Here is an 18,213-nt window from a genome sequence, read left to right as displayed (position 1 = left end):
ACTAAGCCCCACTGTTTTTAAAAAAAAGTTTTAAAATACTTTTTAATGAGTCTATTTCGAAGGCAATTTGAGTTCAGTGGAAATGAAGTACTTGGTAAATATGAATCCCCTTGCCCTGCCTTTCCTATTTCTACTTTTGTAGGTGAATGTGAAATAACCAGAAAATCAAAACATCTCATTTGGCTTCTTCCGGATGCCTGGGGGGCAGGGCAAAGAATCTTCCTGTTATTACTTATCATTAATTCAGGGTGGTATATTTGCACAGTTATTTACTGGCTATTTATAAGTGAACAAATTTAACCACTAGCTCGGTTTAGCATTTTCAAGCAGGAGACAAGCACTAGGAGCCTGGGGCTCTGAGGAGACATCCCTTCTCCCCCCCTCTCTGTTAGATAGTGGTCCCTAGCAGCTGGCCCACCCCCAATACCTGAACAAAGTCTCCTTTCCATCCCTAATCCCATCCCCTCCCCTTCCTGTGATCTGTTCTCCTTATAAATAAACTTCACGACTAGAAATTATGCTATAGAGAAGGAGCTGCAGAACTCAACTAACCTAAGTTCCTCATTTGGCAAATGACTAAACTGAGGTCCCATGTCCAGAGTCACATAGATAGGAAAGGTCAAAAACAAGATTTGAACCCAGAGCCTCCAGCTCCAAAGCCCACCACTGTCTCTCCCATCACTTGGGGTACCATGATAACAGTTCACATTAATATAAAGTTTTTGTTTAAAATGTAGCTTCCTCACAAGATCTTTCCAGGTCAAGGGAAAGGAATGAGAAATCAGCTACCCAGTCTTAGAAGGGGAATTTTATCAATTTTTCAGTCCAGCTCCTTGATCCAATCCAATTCAACATTACAAACATTTATTAAGCTCCTATTTTGCTCAAAGTGTCAAGCATTTATTAAGCTCCTACTTTGCTCAAAATGTCAAGCATTTATTAAGCTCCTACTTTGCTCAAAGAGTCAAACATTTATTAATATTTTATTTATTTTCAACAAAGGCCTTAATGATACAAAGACAAAAAGTCTTTGGGAGGCCCAGCCCTCAAAGAGCTCCCATCCTATCTGTACCCACATATATAAACATGACCTTATTTGAGGAGGCATAGAATAGGGCAGCTAGATGGTGCACCGGATAGAATGTCAAACCTGGAGTCAGGAAGATGAGTTCAGATCTGACCTCAGACCACCTACTGTGCCATCCTGGACAAGTCATAGCCTTTTTTTTGCCTCAGTTTTCTGAACATCTAATAAAATGAACTGGACCACTTGACCTGAGAGGTAACATGGTGAGACTTGTGCTTTAGACAGATTTAGGAGAGGGAAAAGACCATTCAGGAGGCTCTCCTATTTTAGAGATCAGGGGGTCATAAATCTTGACCTGAAATCCAATTCAAATCCAAATCATTTTACACTAGAGGAAAATGAAGTTCAGGAAAATTATTACACCAAGGGAGAATTTGGTCCTAAGTCTTTCAGTCCTAGGCTATTGCCTTATCCATAGAAACAGATCCCTGCAGACCACATATTGACTAAGAAAACCACGAATTAACAGCACCCAGGCCGGGTTCTATTTTTTTTTTTTTTTTTTTTTTGCTTTGGTTAAACGTCTCCCAATTAGATTTTAATCTATTTGGAGCTTCTGGATCGTTTGACTTGCCTTCTCCTCTAAGTTAACATCATGCATTCTCCCACCTCCACACCTTTGATTTATGGTCCCCGGCAAGACTTCTGTACTTTCCGTTGCATCTTTCACTGCCTCAGTGGATCCCATCTATGTTACTTCATTTGTAATTTTGAGGGAATCCCTCCTTCTCTCTGTAAAATGAAGGAATTGAGGACAGACCACCCCTGGGGTCCCTGGCCAGTCTAAATCTGGGATGCGAAGAGTGGTCCCGCTTGTGCACATGCTTATTTTACATTTCCTTGTCCTGGGCAAACCTGTTTACTTTCAGTCTTAGTTGAGAAAAGGGGAGGCGAGAGGGGCGGGTGAAGACCATTCCCGAAGGATAATTTTGAGGTGATTCAGGCCACCTCTGCCCCCGGAGGGGAGCGCGATGCAACGCCCAGCCAGCCCCCCAGCCCTGGCATTGGCCCCTTTAAGAAGCCAAGTCAGTCGTGCTGCCGCTGCTGTTTGGATTGCTAATCCCCCAGGAGCCCGGTTTTTTTTTTTTTTTTTTTAAAGGGAAAAAGGAAAAGAAAAGAAATAAAACGGGCAGCTGTCTCTTTAAATGTGATTTCCTTCCATTGTATTTGAATCGTGATCAGGAAAAAGGAAATGAAACCAGAGACAGAGGGAGGCTGAGCAAAAAATAGACATTTCAGAGAGAGGGGGGAGACACGCACACCCCCTCGACCCGCCCCCTCTCTCCTCCCTTCCTCCTCCTCCTCCTTCTCCCTTGCTCCAGCCCGCCCCATCACACACGCGCGCTCCGAAAGCCCGAACCCAAGGTGTGCGGGGGACTCCTGGGCACAGGTTCGCGGCGGGGACGGGGACAGGGACAGGGACAGGAGCGGAGCCGGAGCCGGAGCGGGAGCCGCAGCGGGGACAGGAGGGAGCCCGAGCCGAGGCAGCCGCAGCCGCAGCAGCAGCAGCCCGAGCCGGGAGGGACAGGCGCAGGCGACGCTGCCCGGGATGGAGGGTTAAGTCCCGGAGCCGGAGCAGAGTGGAGCCGCGCGGGGGGCCCCGGCGGGCAGGCAGGCGAAGCGAGCCCTCACCCTGTCCCATCCCGTCCCGGCCCCGCACCCAGCCTGACCTCCCCCCGCCCCCCCCTACCCCGGGGGATTCGCCTGCGCTCGCTCTCTTTCCCTGGCGCTGCGAGGGAGCCCGTGAATGTCATTGAGGGCGGAGGGGAGAGTCAGCCGGTGAGCAGCCTCCCAGGCACTGTTGCCCGAGGAGGGGCAGGAGGAGGACCAGGACCGGGACCCGAGGGGGTGCCGAGCCGCCCGCCCGGCCCTGCGCGACAAAGGAGACCCCCGCATCCCCACCCCCAGCAGCGCGCCACCCCCTTCGCCAATGTCCTCGGCCATCGAGAGGAAGAGCCTGGACCCGTCCGAGTAAGTGGCCGCTCCATCCTCCAGCTTTCTAGCGGTCCAGAGGGTGGGGGTGGGGGGTGCCGGCATGGATGCAGGCGCTGAACCTAGGACCTCTCGTACCCCGCGGGGACGGGGAGGGAGAGGCTTAATCCCAGAGGGGCTCCCGGTGATCGCCCGCTAAGCGCCCGCCAGCATTGATCTCCCAATGGACTCGCTCCCCTATCCCCTCCCCCACAACCCCCCCAGTAGGGAGGGCCAAGGGTCCCACTCGCTTGGGTAGCCCTGTCCCAGGGGGAATAGGAACCCCCAGCGGAATGGATAGGTCTCCCTCGGCGGGGCGGGGTGAGAGTGGGAAGAGGGGCCGGGGCTGAGGTTCTGGCTGAGGGTTCCTCTGCCCCACGCCAGGCTCAGTCCGAGCCGAGCCGAAGGTCAAGAACGGACCGATGCTAAACTTGTACTTGTTCCGGGCTCGGGGAGTGCCGGGCAAACTTTGAGCTGAGCTCAGCCGGGCTTGGCGTGCAGGTGGAAGAGGGCACGGAGGCTCCGGGAGTTGGGGAACGGCTCCCGCCTCCCTTTCCCCTTTCCTGCACCTCTCCTCTTTCTCCCTTTCTCTTGGAAATCGTGTGATTCCGATTGGGTCCCAAAGCTTGCTCCTCTCTTCCCCCGCTGCAGGAGGAAGGGGACGCTTTGAGAACCATGAATAGGGTTAGAAATCTCTCTGGACTGCCTCTCTGGGCTCTTTAGAAAGCTAGAGGCTAATAGGCTATCTCTGACGTCTACAGGCTCCGAGAGGCCAGAGGTGTCTTAAAACACTGGAGTATCTTCAAAGCTTCTGCTTTAAACATTGGGCTTGTGTTTGGGGGGGGAGGGGAGATAAGGGAGCATTGGGGTTATCTGTGGGAGAGGAAAAAAACTCTTTTTTCCTTAAACTGATTAAAAACTGTATTAGCTGTCAGCTTTGGAGACTTTTTTTTAACTCCCTTGAAGCCCACACAGGCTAATCTGTTGAGAGGATTCCTTACACATCACTGAAGGGGTTAGTTAATGGGCGATCCACTTGTGCTTTCTGAAGGCTTTTGTTTTCCTTTTTCATTTCTCGGAGCTCTTTGAAAAAATTGGATTTTCCTGCCTGAAGTATTTCCCCCTTCGGTTTTCATCCACATTGTTTGTTTACCTGGGCCCTACCCTGAGACTGAGGAGCTAAAAAGCCCATTGCTAGGCTCATAAAACACCGGAAGGCCTCCTAATAGCATAAGAGTATACATATCACAACTGCAGTTTTGAAGATCAGGACCCTGAGTTCCAAGTAGAGAGGGTGGTGATCGTTTTCTTCAAATAAATCCCCCTGGAGAGGTGAGGTAGGGATGGGGGGTAAATCTATACTTAGAAATAGAAATTAGGTCTCCTTGATGCATTTAACCGGTTGTTGACTCATGAAAATCTCAAAGTACATCTTGGTCCAAGAATACCTTGCAGTTGGGGTTTTTCCTTGCCGTGATCAATTCAACTCAACAAACATGTATTAAGTTCCTGCTGTGTGCAAAAGACCATAAAGAAAAATTGCAGAGCAGAACACTGTAGATTTGTCAATTGACACCTAATGTCACTGAGGTCAGTAAGCCCTTCATTCACTAGCTCTTTAATTAGCCGATAAATTGGGAGGGATCGGTTTTCTCAAGGATAAATATTAGATATTTGTTCTTTGGAAACTTTGTGCTCTAGACAAAGATTGAAAACCTGACACCTTCGCTATGGTGTAAATGTTGCTGACTGACTCCATTCCCTGGGTCATCCCCCCTCCATACCCCAGAGGGGCAGTCCAAGTCAACACATGTGTCCTGGGTGGCGTTGATCAGAATTTTAAAAAGCAAACAAGTAGAAAATCTCAAGAAATGATCCAAGAAATCCAGGTTAGGTTTTTGAGCTAGAAAAGGGGCCAGTAGCCATAATTGGCCACTTACTGTGTAGAAGCCTGAAAACACTCTGGGAGCATTTAAAATATTCATTTGGGGGTGCTCCCACTTAGTCATTGCCTTGGAATTCTCGCTAAACAGAACTCTGACTGTGGATAATGAGCTATTATAACACCAATTACAGTAAGAACTCTGTGAGATAGATGGTGGGATAATATCTCATCCTGTCCGAGGCTATCTTATCTCAGGCCATCTTAATACTTGCTTTTGCTTAACATTTGAAAATGTAGACCACTTTCTTCTAAGATATTTAACTCCATACTTACAGGAGATTGGGTCATTTGTGGCAACTTCCCCATGCTGCAGATAGATAAAAGCCTTCTCAGCTTGCTTGAGCTGGGACAATTAATTACAAGTAAGCTTCTGAAAGGCAGAGGCAGTTTTTCCTATCCTATTCTATATCCCTAACTCACAATGTACACTGCTGTAGATTTAAAAAAAAATTCCCTTTATTTTTTATTTTTAATTTATTATCATTTTTTTCTTGTCGGATTTAGGATTTCCTTTGCATAAAGAATTCTCAGTGATGAAAATCCCTCTCTTAGAGCAAAGGGGCAACTGCTTTCCAGTTTATATTCCTAGAGTCTGCCTCAGAACCCCAAAAGTTACTTGCCTAGAGCCATACAACCAGTACCTAAGTGCCAGAGGCTGGACAGTCTTCCTTACTCTATCCATTAAGCCAGGCTGCCTTGGACTTAATCGACATTTAATAAACATTTTTTGGGGGAGCGTTATTTTCCCTTCTCTCTCTTCCTCTCCTCACTTTTCCTTAATGCTTTCAAATTTTTACCATTCTGGGTGCTTGGACTGCTCAAGAGGTTGGCATTTAATATGTGGCATAATAAGCATGGGCTCTCCTGTCCATTCTTCCATCCCCTGGACCCCACTGCCTCTCTGTAAGCAATCTAAAGGCAATTCCATTTTCATTCCAGTCAGTTGGCATCAGCTGAGCATGAATTCTTCTCTTTCATAGTTGATTGGGTGACAGTATCATCCTCCGCCATTCAGAGAGACAGGTTTAAAAGGTGTCACATACATCTTGGAAGCCCCCCCTCCCCTAAAAGGAAGAGGTGAGAGGGGATTCTGTGTTGATGGCTGCAAAAATCAATCAGCAAACATTTATTAAGTGTCTATTATTGCCAGGCACTGTGCTAAGTACTGGAGACATCTGGATGAAAACATCTGGAATATTAATAACTTCTTCAGGAAAGGGGAAGTAAAAAGCCCTCATGCTAAATTACTATCATTCACCTCTGCAAAAAACAAAGAAAAACAGCAGTGTTCAGCCGCCCTGGCTTCTTAAAACCATTTTAAGAATTATATTTGGTGTTTGTTTTTTTTTAACTGTCTTAGGTTTCAGATTGATGTGCTCTTGTGATGTTCTATGCTGTTTACAGCTGTTTAATGGAAGCATTTCACTGTATGCCGGGTGGGCACTTTCAGAGTAGTATACACTCCTGGGGACAGACATACACATGCCCCTAAACACATTTTATGCTTGGACAAACTGGGACACAGAATGGTTGGTCCACAAAACTGGGAGACGGAGATTAGCCTCCTTAAGTAAGTGGAGGAGAATTCACTTTGGGAATTGGGCAGTTACAAACTGAGCCTATTTTAAAAGCTTAATGGGTTTTTTAAAATGTGATTTGGGCTCCAGAGAGGGTCCAGAGAACACTCATTAGCTGGCTAAAAAACATCTGTAAAGAGGTCATGTCAACAAGCATGTGTTTAATAGACCACGACTACTCTCTTGTCTAGTAGTATCAGCAACTCAACACTTTTTCCTAGAATAGACCAACTTTGTTCTCAGAGGTACTTCTGGCACATAGTAGACCCCTAATAAATACTTGTTGATTAGTTGGTAATCTTCAATACAACATTTATGGGGCACTCACTACTGGCTCAACACTGTCCTATGTCTCTGGGGAGTCAAATGAAAACAAACAAACAAAAGAAGCCCTACCTTTTCTATTTGGTGAGTTGAAATACAATAATGTATGCAGAGCAACAGATATAAGCTAATTTCAGAAAATGTTGGTATGGTCTTTGTAAATTCAAATGGGGCTTGTTAAATATAGGAACTAGCATTTATTATTATTTATTATTTATTATTATTTAAGTGCCTACTATGTGCCAGAAGCTATACTAAGTGCTTTATGTGTATACTATACTAAACACTGTACTAAATGCCTTATAAATATCTCATTTGGGAAGGGGGATGGCTAAGTGGCAGTAGATGAAAGCAAGACTAATACAATTTTGGATAGGAAAGAAGAAAGCAGCATTTTGTTATCTCATCTTCTCTTCCTTTCTCCATCTACTACATTATTGAGCCATTTAATTATTAAGGCATTTTGGTTACTCTATCAATCACCCCTTTTTAGATAATTCAATGGCTAGAGTGCTGGATTTGGAATTAGAGGGTCTGGGTTCCAGTCCCTTCTTTGACACTAATTAGTTAACCTCTTAGGTTTTCAGCTTCCTCATTTGAAGGAACTATTATATAATATATATAATTACTATAGATTTATATATAATATAAGAATATTATGTATATTCTTATATTATATATAAGAACTATTGGATTATCTCCTTTCCACTTTGATGATAGGAGTCTAGTGTTGTCCATTTGTACCAGTGTTTGTGGATGCCCCTTGTATACTGAGAGTAGGAATAAGATAAAGAAGGAGAGTAAGAGGGAAGGAGGAGAGGAAAGAGGTACAGGAAAAGGAGTTGGAAAAAAAGTAGGGAAGTGCAGATGGTGGGCAAAATTTGAGGGCCACCAGGGTTGCCAAAGGTGCTGTTTGGTCATTTTCCCAGGGCTTGCTCTTGGTTTAATGTGTAACTCCTTCCAACTTTCCAAATTAAACACACGAAAGATTCTAGATCTCCCCTGCCAGTTTACCAAGGAGTGTGTTTCCCAGCCTTTTCTCTTGAATACTCCAATACTTAACACTTAAATGGATCTCATTAGTGGTGTGGTCAATCCAAAGGAGGTGAGATGTATCCAGACTGCCCTATCCATTCCCATTAGACTCACTTGAAAAACACTCTTAAGTCCCCGTGAATTGTCCTTGGGGGAAATTCTGCTCATCCTGGAAATGGTTCCCACATCAGGCAAATCAATCAGCCTCTGCTGGTTTCAGAGGGGCAGAGCCAGTATGCTATTCACACTATGCCCAAAGGGCTATAAAACAGTGCATACCCTTTTAGCCAGCAATACCACTACTTGGTCTGTAACCCAAAGAGATCATAAAAGGGGGAAAGGACTCACATATAAAAATATTTATAGTTTCTTTTTATGCAGAAAATTGGACTTGGAAATGGAGGAGATGTCCATCAATAGGGAAATGGCTGGACAAATTTAGGGGACTATGCAAAGTTTCCTTTGCAAAAATAAAATAGAGCATCTGAAATGTTTTTTTTTTCTTTTACCTGACTTGGTGATAATAATGTAATCATTTAGAATTCTCACTCTGGATCTGCTGAAGCTTTCAGTTTGTATGATTCCTGTTCAAATCTCACACTCAGATGTTTTGCTTAAACCATCATTATCCTCAACCATGTTTCACCATGAAATTATTATTGTTCATACATAGGTAGTCACTTTGTTTCATTAAGGGAGTTTTATTTTTTAGTTAGCTTTTGGCTAAGCTTTTAAGAGTGTGCTAATTAATGACAAACAGTTCTCTGTAAGTTATTATTCACCCAATTTCTTTCCATTTCTTTGAACATATTCAAATTTTTAAAATTTGAATTATCTGTTCTTCCTCCACGTATGACCAGATTTTTTTGGTCAATTACAGCGCCAATTGGAAGCCAGATATAAATTTCTTCCAGAGAATGCAAACATTTTGCACCTTGTTGCTAGAAATAAACAGTTTGGGTAAGTTTTTTTTTTTTTTTTTAAGTATGCTTTTCACAAATTACATTCATCCATTCTAGGGAACCAGTGGACGAGGTGCTGCAGATCCCACCATCTCTGCTGACATGTGGTGGCTGCCAGCAAAACATAGGGGACCGGTACTTCTTAAAGGCCATCGATCAGTACTGGCATGAGGACTGCCTCAGCTGTGACCTATGTGGGTGCCGTCTGGGGGAAGTGGGGCGTCGTTTGTACTACAAGCTGGGCCGAAAGCTCTGCAGGAGAGACTACCTCAGGTAGGGCTCTGTGGCCTGAAAGCCAGTTTTTTTTCCTCTTCTTCCTTTTCCTCCTCAGATTTGCCCAGTGGGCTGCCAGGACTTCAGTGAATCTGTGTCTCCCAGACATCCAATAACCCGAGTTCTTTTGTGTGCTAATGATAAAGTGCAACCATGCAATCTGATCCCCAAAGGTTAAATACAAGAAGAGGGTCTAAAAATGTTTCATGTTAGTGTCACAAAAGTTCCTGTTGCTTGACAGAGTTCTTCCATCTGACCCTCAGGAGGATGTCCAAAGGGAGGTAGAACAATAACAGTAACAGAGATGAGGATTCGAATCCCATTTCAGATGCTATGTAGCTATGGCAAATCTCTGAGCCTCAGTTTACTCATCTGAAAAATGAGTATGATAATAACTGTCACTTTCATGTCTCAAATGAGATGATATATTGGTAAACCTTAAACATCTATATAAATGTCCGTGATAGTGCTGCTATCACAGGGGAGTAATATTAGTATCTTAAGTATCTGAAGCCCCTTCAGAGTACTTTCTATATATGTACATGTTTTTTCACTAATCTTTAGGTTTCCTTTGCAATCCTCTGCATTTTAGGCCAGATTTAGTGTTTTTTTAAAAAAGTATATTGAAAAACAAACATTCTGAGAAGACTTTGCAGGACAGCCTTAAAGGGTCCAAAGATACCCACTCCCCAAAGATTAAAAAGACCTGCTCCAAATGGAGGTACTTTTGGGGTCATCTAATCCAACTTAATTCTGTACTGAAGATGAAACTCATTGGGAGGAAAATGACCCATCCAAGATCACAGAGAGTAATCTATAACAGAGCAATGATTCACACGGGGCCACCCATCTCCAAATGCAGCCTTCTGGCTGTAACATCCTCCCTATTTTATGAATAGAAAAGCAAAAGCAAGGAAAAGTGAACTTACCTAAGTCTCCATCACCCAGGAGGGCCGGAGCTCAGGTGGTTTGGGGCCCTGATGGCCCAAAGCAGCAGGTCCCCTGGTGCTGTGGACCAGAAAGGCAGTCCCACATTTCTCCGAAGATGTTTGCTGATAGCCTTACAAGTAGCAACTCTTGGTGGGAGGATCCCCAGCTTTCCAGCTTATAAGCTGCTCCAGAGGAGGCTCCATGTCCTCCGATGTCAGATCTGGGCAAGAGTGTATTGATGCTGCTATCTCCCTGGGGCAGAGAACCCAAGAGAAGGCAACTATGGGTAGGCTGCCTAACCAAGGAAAACACCGTTGACATGTAATAACCTTGGCTGCTTGAGGTTCTCAAAATATTTTCCATTTAGAAAATCAAAATAAGTGTGATGGGGGAAATTGCTTATCTTTTAATTCAGAAAGTATTATATACTTCTCTTTTCAGCCCCCTAACGAAGTCCTGGTGGATTGAGGGTCAATTATTTAATAGGGATCACAAAGAGGCTGAATAACTGAACAACAGTGAAGTGTTTCACAGGAATACAATATGATCCAGCAAGAATTTCTTTTGGAAAAACAGATTTTTATTGATCTATTTTGTTTTTATGCGGGGTGTTTCAAAAGCAATAGTGCCGCTTTGAAGTTTAAATAGCTTTTAAAAGGCACTGGGATTTTGGGGACAGCCTGAATTTCCCAGTATAACCCTATATTCTTCCTCTCTCAAAGAACCATCCCTTATAAGAAAAATTAAAAAGAGGAAAAAAAACAGTGCAATAAAATGAACCAATATATGAAAAAGAGCTGATATTATCTGTAATGTTCTACAACCATAGTCCTCCATTCTGCACAGAAAACATGGGGGAAGGGGGGTTAGGGGTGGTGCCTTATTATATCTCATCTCTGGGGCCAAGCTTGGTCATTATGATTTCTCTATATTCAGTTTCCTTTTCATTCTTTCTATTGACATTGCTGAAATCTAGAGTTCTTATCATTTTGCAGCATAGATTCTTGTGGCATTCCAGGGAAAACCATGGACTCCTCAAAATCCTGTCTCTCTGTGTCTGTGACTATCTGTCTCTCCTCTCCTCTTTTCTCTCCCTCCCTCCCTTCCTTCTTTCTTCATCCTTCCCTCCCTTTGTTTTCTTCCTTCCTTCCCTCCCCTCCCTCACTCCCTTCATCTTTCCTTCCTTCCTTCTTCCTTCATCCTTCCCTTCCCTCCTTCCCTTCCTCTTTCCCTCTTTCCTTCCTTCCTCCTTCATTCTTCTTTCTTTGCCTTCCCTTCTCTCCCTCCCTCCTTCCTTGCTCCCTCCCTTCCTTCCTTTCTTCCTTCTTCCCTCCCCCCTCCTCCTTGCTTCATCCTTTCCTCCCTCTCTTCTTCTCTTCCCTTCCCTCCCTTCCTTTCCTCCCTCCCTCCTTCCCTTCCTTCCTTTCTTCCTTCCTTTCTTCCTTGCTTCCTCCTTCATCCTTCCTTCCTTCTCTTCCCTTCTCTTCCTCCCTCCTTTCTTCCTTCTCTCCTTCCTTGCTCCTTTCCTTCTTTTGTTCTTCCTTTTGAGGCAGTATGAGCTAAATAACTTGCCCAGGATCACACAACCAGTTAAGAATCCTAATTTTAAATGTGAAAAATAAAACAAATGATTACAAAGAAATTCAAAAGTTAGTGAAAATATTTTTTTCCTATTCAGGGAGTGAAATCTGTCCATAAACCCATTGGGGTCCCAAATTAAGAGTTGTTGGTTCTCATTACCTAGTGATGCAGAGGATAGAATGTTAAATTTGTTATCAAGAAGACCTTAATTTAAATTTGCCTTAGATGCTTACTAGCTGGGTGATTGTGGACAAATTGCTTAAGTTCTCTCAACCTTAGTTTTCCCATCTGTAAATTGTAAATAATAATATTATCTACTTCATAGGGTTTTTGTGAGGATCAATTCAAATATATATATAGCACTTTGTAAACTTAAAAGCTCATATTATTATGATTTTATTTTCCTGCTTCTTTTTACTACACCTTGCAACAGTTCATTTTAGTTTTTCCATGCTTCTCCATATTCACTAGCAATCATTTACTAAGTTCCTACTAGGTATATACAAAGTACTTTGGGAGGTACTTTAAAGATAAAATGAAAAATAGACTCAAATGATAGAGATACATCCTACTGTGAGTAGGGATCCTAAATACTCTAAAACCCACCCATTGAATCAAATAATTCAATTCAGTATCAACTTCAGCTTCACCTGACATTAAATATCAAACTGCTTCTACCAGTAAAAAAAAACATACTAGTAAAAAAAAATAATAACATACTAGTAAAATAAATAATAACAATACTAGGTACCATATTACCCACTCAATTCTCAGGGTATTCCTCAGTAGCCATAGCTGTACTACACCACTAAAGTACCACTAAGATAGATTAAAAAAAACAATCAGACCTAAAAAAGTGTCTTCCAAGCTAACAACAATAGCATACCCTAAGCCTCCTTGCCAGATCATTTATGGAAGTCCAATTAGAAATCATTTCCATTGGCATCCTTGGTTCTGTTTCCGTATAATTGTCTGAATCTCAAGCAATTCCTATAGAGAAAGAGGTCAGAAGGTCAAGTTCCTCCACTCCCACCCCTGGTTTGATTTGATAGGATTCTTTAAAATAAACCCAATGCTGTTTATGTTATGAGCTTTCTAATTTTCCATTTTGAAAAATGAGAGGAAAAACAGGCTATGAGATCACAAAGTTAATTAACTCGTGTCTCAGTGACATGAAATAATTTCTCCCCCCCCCCCACTATTTTTCCAGGTAACATGTTAATTAACAGTGTGTTAGTGCAGGCTCTTCTAGTCATCATTTAATATTTAAATTATCATCATTAAAATGAACAACTGAGAGCTTTAAGCAGAGTCATTGCCTGACAGAGGCAAGAGAAACTATTTAATTTTCTTTCTGAGATGATAATAGAGTCATAGACTATTGAGCTTGGGTTTTCCTTTATGGGCCCAGGGGTGGGTTTGGTTAAAGGCAGCAGCATCTAGAAAATGACAAAATGATCACTTGGGAATGGTCATTTTAGGACAGATATTCTGAACCTGGAGAGATTTCAAAGGGCTCAAGAATTTGGACGGGGGTGGGGGAATTATCTTTATTTTTCATTAACTTCTAACTCAGATTTAGCATTAAATTAAAAAAAAAACCTCATCCTGAAAGGGTCTGTGGGCTCCCCCAGGATTTAAAAGTTAAGAATGCTTGCTGCAGAGGAACCCTGTCCTTGAAGCAGTGGTGATTTGCAGCAGTACCCAGAAGAGTGCCGGCGTATGGTACATTGGAAAGATTTTGTGGCGTCCAAATCCCTCTCAACTTTAGAACTAGCCTCCTATAAAATCTTCTTTGGGTTAAACCTTCAGTAGTATTTAAGGCAGCATTTCAGAAATAGCTGGCTGGCATTCACTCACTCCTTGCCTTATATTTCCCTCCCTATTGAGCCCAGTCCTGGGTTGGGGAAACAGATGGGAGCTGTTGTCCCTCTTCTCACCCTCCCCTATATTTGTTTCTCATTAGTCACTTAATAAAATATTTTGGGGTGAATGGATGAATAGAGAACGGAACTCCTGACACCAGAGAATAATTCTCATTTAAAATTTTCCAGCCCTTGCAAAAAATGATTTGATTATTATTACTTGTTGAAATCTGCCCCCAAATTTCCTGGAAAACTTTTTACTTTCCCTCAAATTTTTGAGGCTCCAGTAAATGGGTTCAGCCGTGTCCATTGGGCCACACAGTGGCTTTGGGCTGTTACTGTGACCCAAGCTAGTTCTCTCAAAATGTCCAATTTTTTTCATTAATGATGATTAACATACATATGTATTTTTATATATACACAATACGTACATATATACATGCATACAATGCCTGTACCTACCTATATATATTTATATATACTTATGTAACTATATGTATATATACTTATATAACATTTTTGTAATAATATTTACATGTATTTATATTTATACACACATACATGCATGGAAAAAGCAGAAATGGCAAAGGAGAAAGGGGGTGAGTGTTTCACAAACTCCTACAGCTTAAGTGTCAAAAAAGCCTAATCCATAACTGAAAAAGAATTCTCTAAATAGACCAAACATATTGTCAGCCTACCTTTATGTCAGGTCAACAAGCATTTATTAGAAGGCCTCCATGAATTAAGCCTTGAGTTATGTGCAGGGGATGAACTCCCCAGGATATTTGTTCTCTAAGATGCTTTCAGAATGTTACTAAATTCTACATCATAATAAAATGTAGGAGGAAAAAAAGACCCTCATGAGAGATTGGCTCCAATTCTATTTTGCCCAGACAACAAGCCTGCATTTGACTCTTTGTAACCCTGGCTCCTGTTCTGCACTTTGGGCTTCAACAAAACCAGTTTATTCCCTCTTCCATATGACAATCCTTTAGATATTTAAATATAGCTGGCCTTTTCCCTCATCCCTCCCTCTCCCTCTTAAGTTTTTTCTTGGTCTAGGCTAAACTTCCCTTTATATGGCACGAATTCAAGTCCCTTTACCATCCTGGATACCCTTTGGGCACTTTTCAGCTTATCCATGTCCTTCCTAAAATGGAGTGCCCAGAGGGACTGTGGAGCTAATTTTATTCCTGTAAGTTGAACCTCTCAACGAAGCCTTATTAAATGTCATTCAGTAAGACAGTGTTGGAGTTGGGGACACAACCAAGATTTCTTGATTAAAAAGCTAATATAGGTCAGGTCCCATGGCAATGAATTCCAAGGGACTTCTTGGATCTTCTCCTCTCGTTGAATGCCAAATTTTAAAACTAGGGAGTATTTATGTCTTTAACCAGAATATCTTTTGCTTTACGAAGAGATTCATCCCAGAGGAACAGTCCAATAGGGAGCTCCTCCAAGACCTAGAAACGTGGTCCAATGTAAGCTTCTTGAAGACAGGCGCTGTTTTTGTGTCACCGGTGTCTTACATAGTCAAGTCAAGAAGAGTCAACAAGCCTTATTAGAAGCTGACTATGTGCCAGGTATTGTGCTAAGTGCTACAGAAAGGCAAAGAACTCATATTCTAATGGAAGCCTTGGAGCTAGAAGGCACTTGAATGAATATTGAATTGGAATTATGATTTAGATTTACAGAAGAGTTGATTTACATACATCTTGTTAGCAGAGACTATTGTTTGCTATTCAGTTCTCTATGATCTCATTCAGGGTTTTCTTGACAAAGAAATTGGTATGGTTTGCCCTTTCCTTCTCATTTTACAGATAAGGAGACTGAAACAAATAGGATTGAGTGACCTGGCTACGGTCACACAGCTAGTGTCTCAGACTGAATTTGAACCAATGAAGATAAGTCTTCTTGACTCCAGACCCAGTGTTCTATCTACTGGACCATCTAGCTGCCCCTCGCACATAGTAGGCACTTAATAAATGCTTGTTGACTTGACTACATAGCTAGCAGAATGTGCTTGAAAGGAGCATTGGGTTCAAATCCTAACACTACTACTTTCCGCCTTCGTAATCTTAAGTTGCTGGTTATTTAACTTATGTGTTTCGGTTTTCTCATCTATAAAATGGGAGAAATATAATAGATGATCTCCGAGGTTTCTTCCAGCTCCAAATCCACATTATATAAAGTGAGGCAATTAGAATTTTGCTACATTGGCTTGAAATGAGTGATACTAACAGCAAGGGAATTTTCATCCCAGCAGAATTTGACCTGCAGATGGTATAGCTTCTTTTAAGTGTCCAAGGACATGTTTCCACAGGAATTTCCTGACAAGAAAAAATAGCTCTCCCGATTCAGCTCTTTCACATCATTTGGAAAGATGATTTTTTTTTCCCCAAACACTTCTATAAAAACAAAGCTGATTAACTGGAGGTGGTTCTTTCTGTTGAATTTCTTTTTATTCCTCATCAGAATTAGGTGACTTTCACATTGAATTAAGTGATTCATGAGATGAACCAGGACCAATCTTTTCCTCTGGTAAAATACAATCTTAGACATCCTTTCACATCAACTCCCACCTAAAATTATTTCCCCCATCCACTATTCCAGATTAGAGATTTATTCCTTTGGGTTGAACATTTTTCTCTTTTTCAAGTGCAAACACCACTGAATGGGTGATGAGGGAAATATTCCTATTTCTATAGCTCTTTAAGGTTTACATTCCCTCACTTGATATGTAATAACACTGATATAAGCCCTGAGGGTGTTTGTTATTCCCATTTTATAGATAAAGAAACTAAGGCTCACATCATCTCTGAAGCATTTAAACCAAATCTTTCCTTATTCCCAAATTCTGCCCTCTCTCCCCACTATATCAAACTGCCTCTGTCTCTCATGACCATATTAAATCTCTTACATTTTAGAATGAAACAAGAATCCACCAATCACCTCCTAAAAGAAATCCCCAAATTAAAACTCTCAGGAACACTGGAGCCAAATTTCAGAGCTCCCAGATGGAGGAGAAAATATTGCAAGTCTCCATCCTGGTATGAGCCAGTGTAGCAGATATTTTCCTCCAGGGTAGCGAGGTCTGGGACAGTATATGAGGATTCTCACACATAAGAGAGTGTTAAAGTGAGAAGGCGACAAGAGACTCCCCGACACTTTTGATATGGATGGGGAGGGAAGGTTATCTCCATTTTTTTTTTTTTTAAGAACAAGGAAAGAACATTGATGATTGGGCCACTCTTCCGAAGGAGTTCTCCCAACCTGCTCTGAGAAGATTGTCTTAACCCGTCCCCAGACCTTTACTTACTGAATTGCCGTTTGCCTCCTTAATGCCTTATTGTTATTTGTTTGGGGATTTTTCCCTGCTTCCCACAGGCTTTTTGGCCAAGATGGCCTCTGTGCTTCCTGTGACAAGCGGATCCGGGCCTATGAGATGACCATGCGTGTGAAGGAGAAAGTGTACCACCTGGAATGTTTCAAATGTGCCGCCTGTCAGAAGCACTTCTGTGTGGGTGACAGGTATCTCCTCATCAACTCAGACATAGTATGTGAACAGGACATCTATGAATGGACTAAAATCAATGGGATGATCTAGGCCAGAGGCCAGAGTCTCTGGCCAGTGTTTTGCTGATGACACAAACCAATAGTCTCAATAGGGAGGGCATGGGGAGGGAGGGGGGGGCCGCTGAGCTATGCACTCTGGGGAAGAGGGGTGGGTGGGGTAATTTCTTTAGGGATGGAACCATAGGCCCTTATCAGGCAGTCCAGCATAGCATCAGAGTGAGCTGCACAGGAGCAAGGAAAGCAGATTTAAACATGACAAATATGCTGACTCTTAGAGAGAATTTCTAGCAGAAGGCTATCGGTAATAACTGACATTATTAGCTGAGGTGTGGGGTGGTTGGGTGGGGGGCAAATAATGATGGGCTAATGGGATCTCATACCTGCAGATAGTGAGTTATCCTTCTCAAAAGTTGTCCTGACTTTGACATTTGCAAATGAGAAAAGTGCAATTGGTTGATTTTGTTCCTTCCCTGGGGCATTTCCAGTAACCCTGTTTCTAGATCAATGTGCTCCACGCAGGGAGAGGACAGAAAAAGAGAGAGTGACCATCCCTTTTCTTGGCCATTTTCCCAAGGCCTTAGGCTTTGGACGTATGGGAAACACGTTTGCATGGGGACACGTTTCAGTTTTAATCACCACACTTCCCTAAAAATAGATAAAATGCTGGTGAACCACTGTTTTTAGACACCTCTGTTCAAGGTGAAGGATTTCACAGATTGTTTCTATACAAATGTAAATCTAAGCAGAGTTGTTCAACTATTTTATTATCTTAGATTATATCAATAAAGTATTTGTTGTGTGTAGTAAAACCCTGCAGATTTAATAAAAATGACAGACTGAGATGCTGTATCATTTCTTTGAATGATATTTGAAGTAATAATTGCGTTGCATTTATTAGCAGCACCTATTATGTGCTAGGCATAGGAATATGCTGACAAAAAACGAAGGAGTTTGTTTCCTGGGGAGGGAGGGGAGGGCAGGAAGGAATATGTACATAGATAAGTAAATTTAAAAATTTTGGATCTGGTAGATCAGTGATTTCTCCTTTTTTATAATAATAATATCTTTTTATTTTTCAAAATACATG

The 18,213-nt window shown here is 42.2% G+C and overlaps 1 protein-coding gene across 1 annotated transcript; it reads left to right on the top strand.

The window, feature by feature from the left end:
* The first annotated feature begins 2,430 nt into the window (after positions 1–2,430).
* Positions 2,431–17,966, top strand: LMO2 (LIM domain only 2). Its single transcript, XM_051964555.1, has 3 exons — positions 2,431–3,058; positions 8,959–9,174; positions 16,938–17,966. Exons 1-3 carry the CDS (start codon positions 3,018–3,020, stop codon positions 17,155–17,157), a joined length of 477 nt encoding a protein of 158 aa, XP_051820515.1. The 5' UTR covers positions 2,431–3,017; the 3' UTR covers positions 17,158–17,966.
* The last annotated feature ends 247 nt before the right edge of the window (positions 17,967–18,213 follow it).

The sequence above is a fragment of the Antechinus flavipes genome, chromosome 6 (genome assembly GCF_016432865.1).
Source record: "Antechinus flavipes isolate AdamAnt ecotype Samford, QLD, Australia chromosome 6, AdamAnt_v2, whole genome shotgun sequence".
Lineage (NCBI taxonomy): Eukaryota > Metazoa > Chordata > Mammalia > Dasyuromorphia > Dasyuridae > Antechinus > Antechinus flavipes.
Note: the sequence above shows the minus strand (reverse complement) of the source record. Positions and strands in the feature narration are given on the sequence as shown.